Source organism: Lagopus muta, chromosome 2, assembly GCF_023343835.1.
Source record: "Lagopus muta isolate bLagMut1 chromosome 2, bLagMut1 primary, whole genome shotgun sequence".
In the NCBI taxonomy this organism is placed as follows: Eukaryota; Metazoa; Chordata; class Aves; order Galliformes; family Phasianidae; genus Lagopus; species Lagopus muta.
Window position 1 is genome coordinate 63,583,049 of NC_064434.1, and position 15,479 is coordinate 63,598,527.

Below are 15,479 nucleotides of genomic sequence, written 5' to 3' on the forward strand. Positions count from 1 at the left end.
TTTCTAAAAGTCAAAGGAAGAAATGCTATCAGATGCTCTTATGTCCACTGTTTGCCACACTAAGTATGAAATTGATGAGATAATGGCACTGACAATCTGGATTTGTTTGTAGATGTTGAGCAAATGAAACTACATTCATCAAGCTTTGTTTGTTTGAATATTTAAATCTCTATTTATCTTTGCTGCAAATCAGTTTTCTGTATAAAGTATTATACATGAAATAGTGTGTTATCCAGAAAGTCTTTGTTTGAAAGCATCCTTTGTTCAGAACATAAGGTTTAAATACTACATCGAGCCTTCTGTTGGAGGCTTATTTAAAAGCAGACTTTGGTAGTATACGTGAAGAACAAGGTACAAAGCAATTTAGAACAAAAATGACAACAACAAAAAATAGCGGTTACATCTGCCGAAAGTAATTCTAGTAACATCCCACTGATATTAGGTAAGATTCATATTGCCTGTCTTGGAAAACTACAGTGGAGACGAGTAACTAGTAATCCTTAGCAACCAGCATTTTCCTCTGTGGAGGCACTTGGCAAGCAGTGCTGAGTGTGCTGCCTCTACCTAGTGAACTTTTGGAGGAACGTGGCTTTCAATGAAGAATCATGTAAGGATGTGATTTAAGGCATGTGTTTACAAAGTTTACATTTTTCAAGTTGCCACATATCATCCTTCACTGCAGCTGAAATAGCATAATTGAAATACGAGTCCATGAATTAAACACTTATAAAAGACATGATTCTCACTAAGACTGTCCCATCAAATGTATTTTAAAGTGTGAAATCAAAATATTCTATTGTATTAGCATGTTACTTTTAAAATCTAAAGAATTAGTAATAAAAAATGAGTTTTAAATGAAAAGTATTAGCAAAAGATCTCCCATGCATCAATAAAACTAGTAACTGGAACAGAGGGAATTTACTGAAATATGGCAGGGTGGGTGAGGAAGCTTACAAAGGTGTCTTTTAAAACCTATGTTTAAGAATCAAGTATTACCTATTTCTTCTTTCACTGTCTTTAGGAACATAAAACTAGGCCAAGTAAAAATAAGTAAATAAGAAAAAAAGAAAATTAAATGATTACCTGAGAATAATCTTCCACATTTGAGCGTCTCCCACTTTGATTCATTTCCATATTACTGTCATCTACATTTTCATTGCTTTCAGTGACAGAAGGGAGATGGGTCATCAAATGAAATCCTTTTTGGATGGTAGACTGTGTGAAGGAGCTAAATAATAAAAGAAAGCTCAGATGCTTTAACCCATATATTTGCTTTCAAATCGCAGATTTCATAACTATTTTTTTTAAAACAGAATTCTATCAGAATAACTTGTATCTCCTTTATTTCAATAGCTTAATAAGGCAGTACAAAATGTATATATGCATATATTCCTTATAGTTACTGGCTTAGTACCACACACATACACGTGTTTGTAAGATGTGAACTGTTGCCTTCTTCAATAATCTTCAACAAAACAAAATCCGTGCCAGCTGATGAAAACCAGATGATAATACCAGAAATGAAAGCCCGTAGAAAGAAAAACAAATACAAAGATAGAGCAAAAAAGTTTGAAACATAAGGCCAACTCTGGCCATAATAAAAGGAAATTCTGCCTCTGGGTTCAGTGGAGGCAGAAGCAGAAGCAAGAGAAGAAAAACAAGTTCAGCCCCAGTTATGTATAAAAGTCCTTCATCGTATCTAGGTGGCTATGTTACTTGAACAAAATGCCAATTCCTGCTACATATTTTTTGTTACTACCTTTAATTAAATCACAAGAGACTAAATTAGAGGATTGCCATGGAAACTTAGACTGTCTAATAAATCATCCTCAAGTAAATAGTGTAAATTGATTATAAAGGAACTCTTTAAATATGGAAAATAAATAAAATATGCTAACGTACAAATATTACATCATCTTAATTTTTACTCTCTCCTTCCTTCAATAACGCGTTTATGCGTACTGCTTAAAATATTTATGCGTCTTTTTTCCTACAAACAACTAATTTACTGTATTTTAACCAGCAAAAAGCATCTGAATCAGCAAAAGAATATTCCCAGAGTATTTCATAATAATCCAAAGTCATTTCTGCAATGGTCATATGTTGCTCTTCAAAAAATATCTAACTGATGTATTATCAACCCAACCAATCACTATGACCGAAATGCAGACTATGACAGAACCTGTCAAATATGCAGTTTCTTCAGAGTACCTACAGCTGTATTTAACAAAAATTGCACATGTATTTTTACAGCAAAAATTACTAACAGTGTAATGTTGCTGATAAAACTATGGAATACTTACATATCTTTGGGTATTTTGATAGGACTGAATTTATGATTTAAAAAAAGGCTAGCAATCTCAACATACTGTTCAGGTTTCTCTAACACAGGTTCTAGGAAAAAAAAAAAAAACAACCTTGTTAAATATATATTCACATGAAATATTTAATACTTGACACATGATTTCCATAGGTGATTACTCACCCCTAAATAATTTTATTAGGACTTCAGGAAGTAATATCCAAGCACCATGGCATGGTCTTGAATAGAACCATAGAATAATAGAAAGGCTTGTGTTGGGCCCATCCAGCCTGGCCTTGAACACCTGCAGGGATGGGGCATCTACAACCTTTCTGGGCAGCCTGTTCCAGCACCTCACCATATAGAAGAATACGTCATATAGACATAGAAAGTCTATAGAATGGAATGACCAGGGTGGTTTTAGCTGATGTATCACAGGAAAATAATGCACTTAACACTCTGACCCTCAGCTTGCAATGTATTAGAAGTGTGTTCAGCCTACCTGTAAACGTATAAAAGTAGCTCGGAACTAAAGCAGGACATTCTACCTTTGTTGATTTCCTGCTTCTTATGCCAGTTTATTTTGTTAGCATGCCTGTAAAGCCTTCATATTCAAGCTAGCTCATACTATGTACTTAATTCCATTGTGCAGAACAGATAAGTCCCAGAATAGATTTAGCCTTAAAACTATTAACAGTTGCAGAAGGACAACTTTCATACTTCAAATGTACAAAAGGTATTCAGAAGCTTTCATGGCTCTGCGTTGGAGTTTCTGCATTGCTCTGATAACATTCCCTCTTCATTTTCTCCAGTACCAAAGACTAATTTCTTGGAGACAGATTAGACACTTCTCAAAGCATTTAAAGAAATAACAGATCTAAGGTGAAGTATTATAAAAATAGCAAAAAATAAATCTAAAAAAAGAGAGAAAAAGTAATCCCTAACACAGTTCTTTATAAATTATGCTAACATAACTATGTCCTTGAGAATGTTTATAATGACAAACATGTATTTTAAAATTGATTTAATAGACAAACCTTGAGGTTCAGATTTTGCAACAGTTGTTTTTTTCTGACGGAAAAGCTTCCAGGGAGCAACTGGTAATGCTGGTTGCTTTGCGGCTTCCAGGGAGCAGGATCTAGTTCTAGTAACCAAGACGGGATGGCTGTATGCTTGTGAAAGCCCATACTGTCTCAGCTTCTCTGAAGAATCGGTCTACAAAACATGGAAATAAAACCTGATTGGCAATAGCTCTCCTTTTTCATCATCTCTCATGAACAAACAGAATGCACAGAGAAGTATCCAGTGGTTTGGGTAACAAATGAAATGAAAAAACGGCTTGCCTGACAGAATTATCCAAAAGCAATTAGGATTGATATTCAGCATAAAAGGTATAATTGATTACTTAGAAGTGTTTACATATAGTTTACTTTTTGTGAAAGATTCACCTCATCTTTGAACTTCTCTGTACAATTGTATTCCTTTAGGTGCTACAGAAAGCACAAGTGGAGATAAGCATAAGTAAGAAAAGTACACTGACAACATTTTGCTTTAAATAAACATGTCACAGGTAGTTTTTCTTTTCTGAAACAAGTCCTTACTTCATGCTGAATTGATAAAGAAGCAGAATTCTAAAAGTGACAGGTCTTTTAGATAATTTGTGATGTCTTCATAATGTAACATCAATTTGAACAAATATGCCATTAAAGTCAAGTGTTTTATCTCCTGGTTAATTTACAAAATGCATTGAAGGCACTACAGCTGAGCTTTCTAAATGAAGCCCCTAGCAAAGAGCTTAAGAGCAGTTATAGATGTGGACATTGAGTGGTGCTCTTCCCATTAAAATAACAATGCTTCAGTACACAAGTTTTTTTGTTTTTTTTTTTTCCTCTGCAAAAAGTTCTGTTTCAAGTTTTACATAGCTTTACTTTGTTTTCAAAAATACACCTTATTTCAATTGCTAAATAAATCAGTAATTTCCTGATTGCTCCTTCTCATTACCACGTGTTCCTCAGGTGGCACAATTACAAGCAATGCAGAGCAGACTGTGGTTGTGATTGTCAGAGATATTTAAAAGGAGAGGATCAAATAAAATTACATTAAACGCTCTAAGGTACTCAGGCAACATAATTCTGCATTTATAGAGGTATATTATGAGTGTGGTGACTAGCTACACACACATCCAAACAACTTAAAAATGAAAGCAAAAACATCTGAAATTAAAAAGGATTTGAAAGAAGACCAGATAGATGCTGTAAAGGAAAACTTGTCAGTTGCCGAGTAGAAGACACAGTTGAATGAAACAAACTATTGAGGGCATATAAACTAGAAAGCTCAGCCACAGAGGAAAAAGCAAAATGTTTGGAGTGAAATTCTGGTACAATTACAGACAATAACATTTCTGCAACAATTATTTCCTTTTTCTAAACTGTAATTTCCATTGTTGAAGCACTTCTCAGCCCCACAAAGAAAGCCTGAAAACGGGCTTTATTAAAGGAGGACCACAGTAAATCCACTACATTTGTATATCTACTCTTACCTTCCATCTTCCTGTCAGTCTTTACTGAAATACTGTTTTAGACATATAGATTCCTCTACCTCATCCTATTTGGTCTGCCATGATGAAATAGTCTTTTCCAGAAATCTCTGTACCCTAAAAAACTGCAGCCAAGTCTGAGAGCAAAGGCCTCAGATGGCAGGAAATACATAACCCCCATGTCACTGTTCCCCATTTGCTTTTTTGATTACTAATACCCTTTCCATTCAGAAGCATCTCATCATGATGCATTTTTTCATTCCATGCCTTGCTGTCCAGAGACTTCAGCTCTTAAGATGTACGTGGAGTATAACTGAAAAATAAGCAGGGTCATGGCAGGAAAACACATGACCAGAATCTAAGAGGATTTAAGCAAAAAAACTGAGTCGATAATCACTACCCGGTGTCCATTTGACTACATTAATTATTATCATTATTTTTTACAGTGCAACTGTCACAAAATTAAGCATTCTGATAATAAACATATAACGCTTATTTTCCCCAAGGGTACAGGATTACCATCTGAACTAAGGAAAAAATCTTCTCTTCAGACAAATGTAATGGTATACAAACAGCATAGACTGCCATTTCTGGATGGGTTGGCACAGAAGAACCTACGGAGAAAACAAAATGTCTCAGAACAAGTTCAATCATAAATAAACATTGTGATCCATCCGTTATTCAGCTTTCTCTGCCTTGTTTTCATTATTCTTCTTTCTGACAGTTATTTCACTCAAAACGAGATTATTGTAAAAATAAGAGAATGGTTTCGGAAGAGAAGCCATGGATGGGAAAAAAATCCAACAGCATCATTTTAATCAAACAGCTCTTACATATTTTACAGTTTTTATAAAAATGAATAACAAAAACTACAGCTTCAAAATATAACAGGTCAGAAGTTGCTCTTGTACATATTCTTTTATTTCTCTTCAAAATTTAAAAATACTGGATACTAACATGAAGTACACTGATTGGCAAGTACTCGCTAAAGGCCTCTCAAAAGTGACAAAAAAGACTGATTTTACCAACAAAAGGATCGAAAACCTGAGCTCTAACACTTCCTACTGACAAGTTTGAAGAATGAGGTAACATTTTGAGAAACAGTGGTCAAAAGCTGGAGTTACTGCCCTTAATCTGCCAAGGAGATAGGAAAATTAGGTAATTATAGCTGGTGCTTCAGGAATTGAGGGGGTCCCCCATACAGTTTGTTACCCCTAGACATCTCTTGTACTAGGCAACCACACAATCTTCTTACATCTATAACTGAAAGAAGCCACTATTACCTCAGAATGATAAAGAGAAACCAAGACTGGCTGATAGCCCAGTACAAAAATGCTGAAGAAAAATATTAGAAGTCTAAAACCTATAGCATTATAAATATGGATGTGCACTTCCACCTGAAGGTCATCTCATAAAGAAGTATATCAATTTATCCACGTCTTTCCTTAGTCAACTAAGGAAGCATGCAAAGACAGCATTTTAGTGTAGGCACTGTGACACCTGGCATAAGGTTTTATTTTTGCTCCTTTCAGTTCCACTTCAAATGTTGGATAACTATTTCCTAATTTTATGTATGCCTATTGAATGTCAAACTGGAAGTTGCTTTAGGAATAAGTTCCTTTATGTGTGTGAAATGGAATAACACAATGCTGTTTGCATACAAAGAAAAAACAAATGGAAATGAGAAGAATGGAAAAGGAGAGTCGGCATGTGGCTGGAAAGTACAATTTATCAGACTTTTAAAAAGCCATTTATTTAGAAGATATCAACATCTTTTTCTCAAAGCTGTAACACATCAGCATATTAAATACTTTTTTGGGAATTCCACTTCTTGATAAAATATATGTTGATAGTATGTCAGAATGCACAAAGCAAGACTTTACTTAATTTTTAGAGTACTGTGAATGTAACAATATTGAAAAAAAAATTGTAATCAAAATGTAATTCTCTAAGGAATTTATTTTTTATTTACTTTTCTTTAAGAAGTTACACAGTAATTTCAAATGAATATTTCTGGCCACCCAGCCGTTCAGCAAAGAACATTCCTAGTTGTTGAAGGAACATTTCCCAGTTATGATCTACTGACTAAAGTAGAGACTGAAAACAAATTACTACAGAATAAGCTTTGCATTTTTTAGTAAAAAGACAGTTTTCCACTAGAAAAAAATCTTGGTCTTACAAGATTTGCCTGGAACTTCTGATTGTTCTGTTTAGATTTGCTTTACCTTTCAGCATCAAATACATATTTCTGCAATATTTTCATGTCATAAGTTATATTCATATGTTAGAAGGACTTCAGATTTTATCACAGCTCGTGAAGGTTGCATCAACAATTTTAAAAGAAGTATATTTAATCTTCCCCCAGTTAAGATAGAAAACAAAGTCTCTTTCTTTACATTTATATTTTTAGCTTTGATAGCACTTACTCTCAGCTAAAGATTGAGGAGAACACTGCACTTCTGTTGATGGTTCTGAAGCATGAAGCACTGACTTGTTTTTTTCCTTTTCTCCATCTCTACTTTTCTTCTTTCCAGTTTCCTTCTGCTCTGCTTTTTCTGTGAATCAGAATAAAGATGAAATAGATTTTCTCTTTCAGAGGATTCTGCCAGGAATGTTTCTAACATGACATGGAAGAAGCAAGAGGCAAAACCTTGGACTATAGGAAAAAAACCCCTCAGATTACGGGAAAATATATCTCTAATTCTAGAAATTTGAAAAGTTTAACAGAGCATCCAAACACAGTTTGCAGCCTCAAAGATGGACATTACAGAGCTTTACTTAACATAGCATTTCCCTGATCCTTAGCTATTTCAATTACTGATACAATTTCTAAATCTTAGGCAGCACTATATTCACAGAAAACTTTGTAAATTTACTACCCAGCCCATTGAATGAATGACAGTGCTGTTCTCAGCAACTGCATCTTGCTGCATGTCCATTCCTAACTCTGAAATATCTTCTACACTAATGGGTGAGCTGCAAAATAATAACAAGAGCTCCTGAGTAGAGATCTCAGCCAGGTCTCTTTAAAATATTCCTAAAACCTTTGACATAGTATTTGGGATTCAAAGCTAGCTAGGAAGGTAGTTTTTTCAATGGGAAGAAATAGAAATTTCAGAGTACGATTTGTATTTTTCACTAAAATTAAGTGAAATTGCATCCATGCCTAACTTAAAAGTCAAAAGCAGAAGATCAGAAAACTCAGCCTCAAGCATAAATGTTACAGGTACAAATACATTTCTAAGCATCAGTATTTTCATTTGGCATTTCTTGAAGAAAATTAATACCTAGTAGCATAACAGAAAAGTTACCATAAATAAAAATGTAGACAAACATTAGTATGTGGATGTCAGTACACTCTATATGCTATTACTCTTTCTGACGCCCATCATGAGATATATATTTTCTGGATGGCCTGAACAGCTGTCTTTGGGGAGACTAACCTCTTCAATTATAATCTCTCTGCAAGGAACATTGTATTCCTTCTGTGAAACACCACTTCTAGTGAGGTCCATAGTTAAAACACAGCTTCTTTGAATTCACAGCATTGCAAAACATTTGGCAAAACAACAAACCAACAGACTTTCAGGTGGCATAATAAAGATATATAAACTTGAAGACAGGTTATGTTAACTTCATTTACGCTCAACCTGCAAAGATAACACTACCTACAACTACAGACCTTTGTCAGATTTCTCTGCTTTCTCAGGTTTATCTGGCTGTTTGTTCACAGATGAAATTTCATTTTTCAACACTGAGACTTTGGCCTCCTTAGGTTTTGTATTTGCCTGAGAAGTATTCTCATCTGTCCACTTAAATTCTGGCACAATCATTTTCAGAAGGTCCCAGACTTTATCCAAGTATCCAAGCCTTAAAATAAAAATAAACATATAGATATATATCACTGTTAATGATATTTGGAATAAGAATGTCTGATCTTCATTTAGACAAAACTATAATACATCTGGCAGTCCGACTCTTGGAAAAATTACCGAGTGATTTTAGTAAATAAAACACATTTGCCTGATTTTGTGTGGCAGCCAAGAGGGAAAAAAAAAAGTAAAACAACAATGACAAAATGATCAACAAAACGCCCAACACTTTGTTAACAGACAAATCCATAAGGAAAGAGATGGCGTTTGCAGAACCAAGTAAATTAGGCATCTTTTCCTCGAGCTTTCTAGCATATAAAAGTTGTGGCAGGAAAATTTGAAGAGCATTTTGCAAGTACACTGCATAATTATCTGATTCTGGCTCTGTGCATTAAAAATGTCTTCTTGAAGGTACTTCCAGAAAACATTTTCCTAACTGTCTCAACACAGGCTGTTCTACACCTCTTCCACCGTTTCCACCATCTACAACAAGGTTTTGACAGGACATTGCAGTTTCTGCTGCATCAGTTCACCACAGAAACACAATGATTCCAGAAATAATCTAAAACTGAAGAAATGATAAATAAGTTTAATGCAAGCTAACAGAAGGAAACTTTCTTTTTACAAGTAAACAACTGATTGTACAACAAGCTAGACCCATTTTTATATCACTACTGCAAAAATTCAATGGTATTCACATTTTCTTTTTGCATAATTTAATGTTTGCTTTACATGTCAGATTCATGAATACTGTTCTTATTGTTTCTATTTTAAAAATTAACTACATAAAGAAGCAAAATCAAGGTTGTCAGATTTCTACGTCCATGGAATGCAGACACACTACCAGGTAAAAACCTAAATACATAAAAAAAACCTAAGCTGCAAGCATAGCCCATGAGTGCTGAAATAACAGATGAGATTGAGCATGACTGAACTTATTTAATTTTGAAATATTGTCATAAATAAACAATTTTACCTAAACATAAATAAACCAACATTATTATTTCTATATACTCAGAGTGTATCTGTCAAACAGCAAAATTAAAAAAAAAAAAGCATAAAAAAATGTCTAGATGGTTAGAGCAGGCATCCCCAGTTATTCATTCGATAAAAATATAGTGATATCAAGCTGTAAAAAATCAGAATGCCATTATGTTAATGGCCTTAAAACTTAAGAAACAAGGAAAAAAAATACTGTTATAGGTTGGAAATACTATTTTTGGAAATAAAAGTGTAGCAAGTATTCCAATTTAAAATAAAAGAAATCACATCAGATGGATTACTTTCAAATTCAAATTCAAGTAGTATACTCTTAATAGTACATTAATGTATAAAGCTATCAGTATTACTGGCACATATTTTATATCTTTTTGATCTTGTATACAGGTATCTCTCACCCTGTTTTCACCACAGGGTTTGTTATTAATCCCAAATAAATTCATTTAAGAAAGAATAATAATCATAAATAAGTTTACAAGCAACTGAATTACATGCAAATAAAAACACAACAAAACTGCATTGCTTGAAGGCAAGTTCTAGAATTAAAACCTTACAGTCCCCAAAACTGAGACTGAAGGACTTCTAGGACTCAGCTTAATTTTCATTATCCTTTATAGAACTATATAATTAACAAATATATGAATTGTTTAATATAAAAACTTACTGGAGAGGAATAACTTCTGGTATCCACCCAGTCAGTGCATGTAGAACTGTAAATTCCTCCAGCTCTCTTTTCTCATTTTCACGTAAACTGTAAGACAAAAACAGACATTACATAGACCTATATTATAATCAATTCATAGTAAACTCTTAGCCTACACTGAAAGATCATACATAATCAGAAAAGGGAACTGCTTAAAATCAAATAGTTAATGGCAATTTTCCAGCCCACAGGTGACTGGCCTACAGGTTCTATTTGCTCCTGTGCCTTTGCATTAAGACTGTTCTATTAGTGCTCCCTCCTGTACAATGGCATCATTTCAACATAGTTAGCAAGTACATCTATACCAACACACAGAAAAGTCTCTTTTTGCAGTGTTGGAGAACTGGGTCTGAAATCCCATCATATCCACAGGGGATAAAAGTCTAACACTTCCTTTCCCCGAGCAACTGCTCTGACTGCCAGATTTCCATACAACATTTGGATGCATTTCCAGTAGAACACATATAACTCTCAAATGGATCTACGCGCAGAGTGGAGTACAAGAGGCTGGAAAGCAGACCCATGGAAAGGGATCTGGGGGTTCTGGCTGAAGGCAAGTTGAACATGAGCCAGCAGTGAGTCCTGGTAGCCAAAAGGGCCAACTGCACCCTGGGGCAGGTGAGGCCCAGTGCTGCCATTGAGAGAGGAAAGGAGTTGTCCTCTCTGCTCTGCGCTGTGTGGCCTCACCTCAAGCAGAGTGTGGGTTCATGTGCCACAATGTGAAAAGGACATAAAGCTTTTAGAGAGCATCCAAAGAAGGGCTATGAAAATTTGCACTTTAAAGGCCTTTTTCCTATCAGGCCAAGCATCTTTTTTTTTTTTTTTTTTTAAATAAATGCTAGCAAAACATTCTGCAAGCATCTTTTATATTACTGTATAATACATTTTTATCTATAATGCTTACTATTGTTAAAATAAAAGCTCTTTGGCATTCCACTGTTTGATTAGTTCATTTTGTCTTTCAAAGTGTATGTAACAATAATATATAAAAAAAGTTCTTAAACAAAGGAAATATCCAGCAAATAACCTAGAATGTACACTAAATGATTAAACTTCCATGAGACTTAGTTCAATAAATCTAAAACATTAGGCATAATAAGGTGCAAGACCTGACCTTCAGAATACGCTGCTAATAAAAACCCACCAAAAATAAAATATTGTAACATATACAGTGCTTCATGTTGAAAAACACCACTCCATTGCTTTCCCTCTTTATTCTATTCAAAATTATTAATATTTGAAAGGGCAATTTTTAAGCTAAAACAAAGTATAATTTTTAGAATTTTAAATTACCCTGAAGTACTTTTAAACAACTTCATTTGTCCACAGTATATTTTTTCTCTCCTACAGCAATAAGCTTGAGTGCCTCCTTTTTCTCCCTCTTCTGCTTATGTATTTTGTTTCAACTGTGAATGTATTCTCCTTCAAAGGTGAGCTGGAGAGCCAGAATGCCCATCAGGATGCAGTACTGCTCCTCTCGAACTGCATGAAGGAGACTTTCCTTCCTTCCTTTGAAAACAAGATACCTTTTTGCCTACCCCAGAGGGACAAATATTCTGCCTCCATAGTCCTTCAACTTTTCCATCTCACCAAACAGGACAACCATCAAGGACATTGCAGATTACCATCTTCAGTCCTCTTGGATCAGATTCCATTATGTCATTTCTTGTAATTCTAGAGCAACTAGTAACTGGTTGTATCAAAAGCTTTTTTTTTTTTTTTTTTTTTTTTTTTACAAATAAGCAATATATTAACTGCCCATATTACATCACAAGCACTACTTCACTAAAATATCTTGAATATTTCCATTTGACAGAAAAAAAAACCCACATGTTAAGAGGTTTGTGAACAATGGCAAAGAACTAAAACAGATAAGGAGACAACTCCAGTTTTGTTCCTGTTTTTTTGTCTGTTTTGTGGTGTTTTTTTTTTAGTTTTCTGTGCATAAGTACACAAGCACACATTTTAAAATTTAAAAAAGTACCTTCTGTTCCCACAGAGAGCCTCGCTTTACTGATGTACTATTTCAACTTTCAGAAATGTATTTCTCATTATAAAACTTTCAGTGAAATATATTCCCCACATGTACTAATTTTTTTCCAAATCCCATACAATTTCACACACACAAAAAAAAGCAACCTGAGAGAGTTGACTAAAACATACCTAGTATTTGCCAGCTTAATTATAGCTTTAGACAGCAGCATTGGCCAAAGTTCAGTTTGACATGTTGTAGCTGGCAGTAACAAATTACCCTCTTCACTAAAGGGCATAGTGTCATCCACAGTGATCTTTCTCCAGCAGCCCTATGGTGGAGGGGAAAAAAGAAAAAACACTGAACTTGTAGTCCAGAAACAGAACATGTATGTAAGAGAATTCTGTTTTCCCACAAATTGAATTCTACTGTAATTTGATCTATATTATGGATTTTCATATAATATCACAGAAGTAATGAAACAGTCTCATAGCATTTTATTACTACTCAGACTTTTTACAGTCTGTTTTACTGAGCTTAGTCTAATTGCAGCTATTCTAATTGCATCTATTCTACACGATTTGCAAAAAAAATAATTTTTCCTTATCAGTTAACCACTGGTTCTATCAAGTACTCAGTTGTAAAAAAATAAATAAATAACTGTTTAATGAATTTTCATTAACACGCACCAAAAATTAATTGACATTTCTCCTCCTGCAAAAGTCTTTTCAACAATTATACATTTTTCTCCTAATGTATAAATGTATGCTGCTAAATGCATAAAATTTATACACGGCTGAAGGTAAGTACTCACCATCCAATACAATTTCACTACGTACTTTCCATAGCTATTGTACAGAGGCATGTGTCCCTTAGCAGTTTTAGTGGAGGGATAAATATGTTCCCACGGCCTCCAAAACAGCATGGATGTTCCAATAGATAAGGCCTTTTCATTAGATATTTTCCAGAGAGCACAAATCTCACTTACAATCCATCGCATCAGCTGAAAGCAAATAGAAAATATAAGCAGAATTTTTTTTTGTTGATGTATTTCTAATTAAATTAATTTACATTAGAATGATGAGCAAATAAAAATGACTCCCGCTTTAAATGAAGAAATGACACAAAACCATAAGCAATGGCTTACTGAAAAAAAAAAAAAAAAAAAAATCAGATAAATTTTTCTGAAAATCTTGTTTAACAAAGAATTTTATTACAGTGAGTACAGGCACACAACAAATAATGCTGCTTGTCACTTGCCAAAGAACAATGGGAAGATGTGTTTTCACATGGTAACAATTTTTAAAATTTCAAATTGAATTTTAATTAATTTAATTTTAGATCCTGTTTTATTTCTTTTTAAGATACAGATCTACTAAATATGCTATAGCTTCAAAAGTATTACCAGCCTGGTAATATAATGGTTTATATGGAAAAAATAAGAATACCTTTTTACAACAACAAACTTGTACTAAATTGGTGATTCTGATTGACCACAAAGATTAAAAAGAGATGAGAATAAATAAAGATAGACAAAGAAATAAACAAGCAACACACAAATAAAAACTAAATATTTCTGTATTTCCACCTACCTCACTACAAAATAAATGTTCATTTGCTGAAAAAAGGTCACATGAGATCTCATTTTTGACCACCACAGGAGTCTAGGAGAAAGTAGATTAGTTAAAATTAGTCTATAGCTAAATTATCAGAAAAAAATTGAACAGTAATGACATAAAAAAAATCAGATATTTTGCAAGCTTTTATTAGACTTTCACAAACTAAAGGCTACTGGCTTAGAAGTCTTTTAGCTGTCTTGGTGTTACCGTCTTTAAATGCAGACGTTCAGAATTAAAACTACTAATTGTTCTTATCAGATTTAAAAGTAGAAACAAAAGCATATAGAGATTTCATCAGATTAGTCACAATATTAGCAGTTCTGCACTTAAATATCAATGATAACATTGTTTCATACTCCAAGATTTCCCTGAACCTCCAATGTGATGCAAAAGTTCATTTAGATTGTTTGCTTGTTTTCTTAATTTCCTATCAAATGCTGAAAGTCTGTCTACATTTCATACTGTAAGGGGCAAAACAGTAGAGAGTAGAAATCAAATCATTTCTTTCAGAGCAGCCCATCCATAAGTACTCAAACTTTTATTTGTATTACATAATTTTGATTACTAATACTCATGTATGCAGTCGATTTCCTCCTTGCAAGCATTTTAGAAATACTATATTAGGGTTGTATTTTACTGAACTAAGTATCCCTGTGCCTCTCATCACTTATTGGTGATCACTGCTTGATTCTATGTTTATCACACTAAATAGCACTTAATAGCCTTCCATCACTTCAGATTCACATTAATTTTTAATAACTTACAATACTCCTCATCACTATCACTACTGGATCCAAAACACATTGAACTATAACCACCACCTAAGTTTAATCAGCTCTTAAAGCCAGCCTCTTCTTCACAGTGGTCTAAATATAGTTTTGAATTTATTTTTAATATAGAGACATGTTTCCATGGCTTTCTGTGCTCCTGCCCTTATCTTTTAGATCCCTCTACTCAGTTTATGTGTGTTGGCAGCACTTCTCATCCAATCTTCCAGTCTTGTCAGTTACCTCCCTGATTTCTTCCATTCCTCCATTACAAATGAATCTTGGAGCTGCTTAGTGTCTAGTTAATAAGAAATAAAACTGACAAGCTGATAAAAGGAAAAATGACAACATTAAAAATGTTTAAAGATGATCACAGTGCTTAAAAACTTCGTTTAATTTGAAGAAAAAATGCTTTAAACCTAAAAATCAACAACTGCACTGGAGAATGCTCCAACCTTTGAAATTGGAGGCTGCTTGTTTTCTTTGCTATTCATTTAAAAATGAAAATGAAGAAAAGCTTTGCACAATTTTAAAATATTCTGTTTACCTTCCAAACAAGTACTGTCAAAGATGTAGTCACATTCTGAATGCATACAGTTGAAATGCAATATTTAAGGTGGGACAGTGAGAAGTACTATGTTAACACTAAGTTAATCCATGATTTCAGGAAAAGATATTTTACTGCTCAAGATGTCTTAGCTGGAACAAA

At 33.9% G+C, this 15,479-nt stretch overlaps 1 protein-coding gene across 4 annotated transcripts in view; it reads right to left on the reverse strand.

Annotated features, from left to right (window-relative positions):
• Window positions 1-15,479, reverse strand: part of ADGB (androglobin) — a 73,981-nt gene that overhangs the window by 44,321 nt on the left and 14,181 nt on the right. For all 4 annotated transcript variants that reach the window (XM_048936744.1, XM_048936743.1, XM_048936747.1 and 1 more), the window contains 10 exons: window positions 13,977-14,048; window positions 13,199-13,387; window positions 12,576-12,715; window positions 10,374-10,460; window positions 8,521-8,708; window positions 7,265-7,393; window positions 5,358-5,452; window positions 3,340-3,517; window positions 2,304-2,394; window positions 1,084-1,228 (listed from right to left, as the gene is read on the reverse strand). In XM_048936744.1, the coding sequence (XP_048792701.1) occupies window positions 1,084-1,228; window positions 2,304-2,394; window positions 3,340-3,517; window positions 5,358-5,452; window positions 7,265-7,393; window positions 8,521-8,708; window positions 10,374-10,460; window positions 12,576-12,715; window positions 13,199-13,387; window positions 13,977-14,048 (1,314 nt within the window). The remainder of the gene's footprint in view (window positions 1-1,083; window positions 1,229-2,303; window positions 2,395-3,339; window positions 3,518-5,357; window positions 5,453-7,264; window positions 7,394-8,520; window positions 8,709-10,373; window positions 10,461-12,575; window positions 12,716-13,198; window positions 13,388-13,976; window positions 14,049-15,479) is intronic.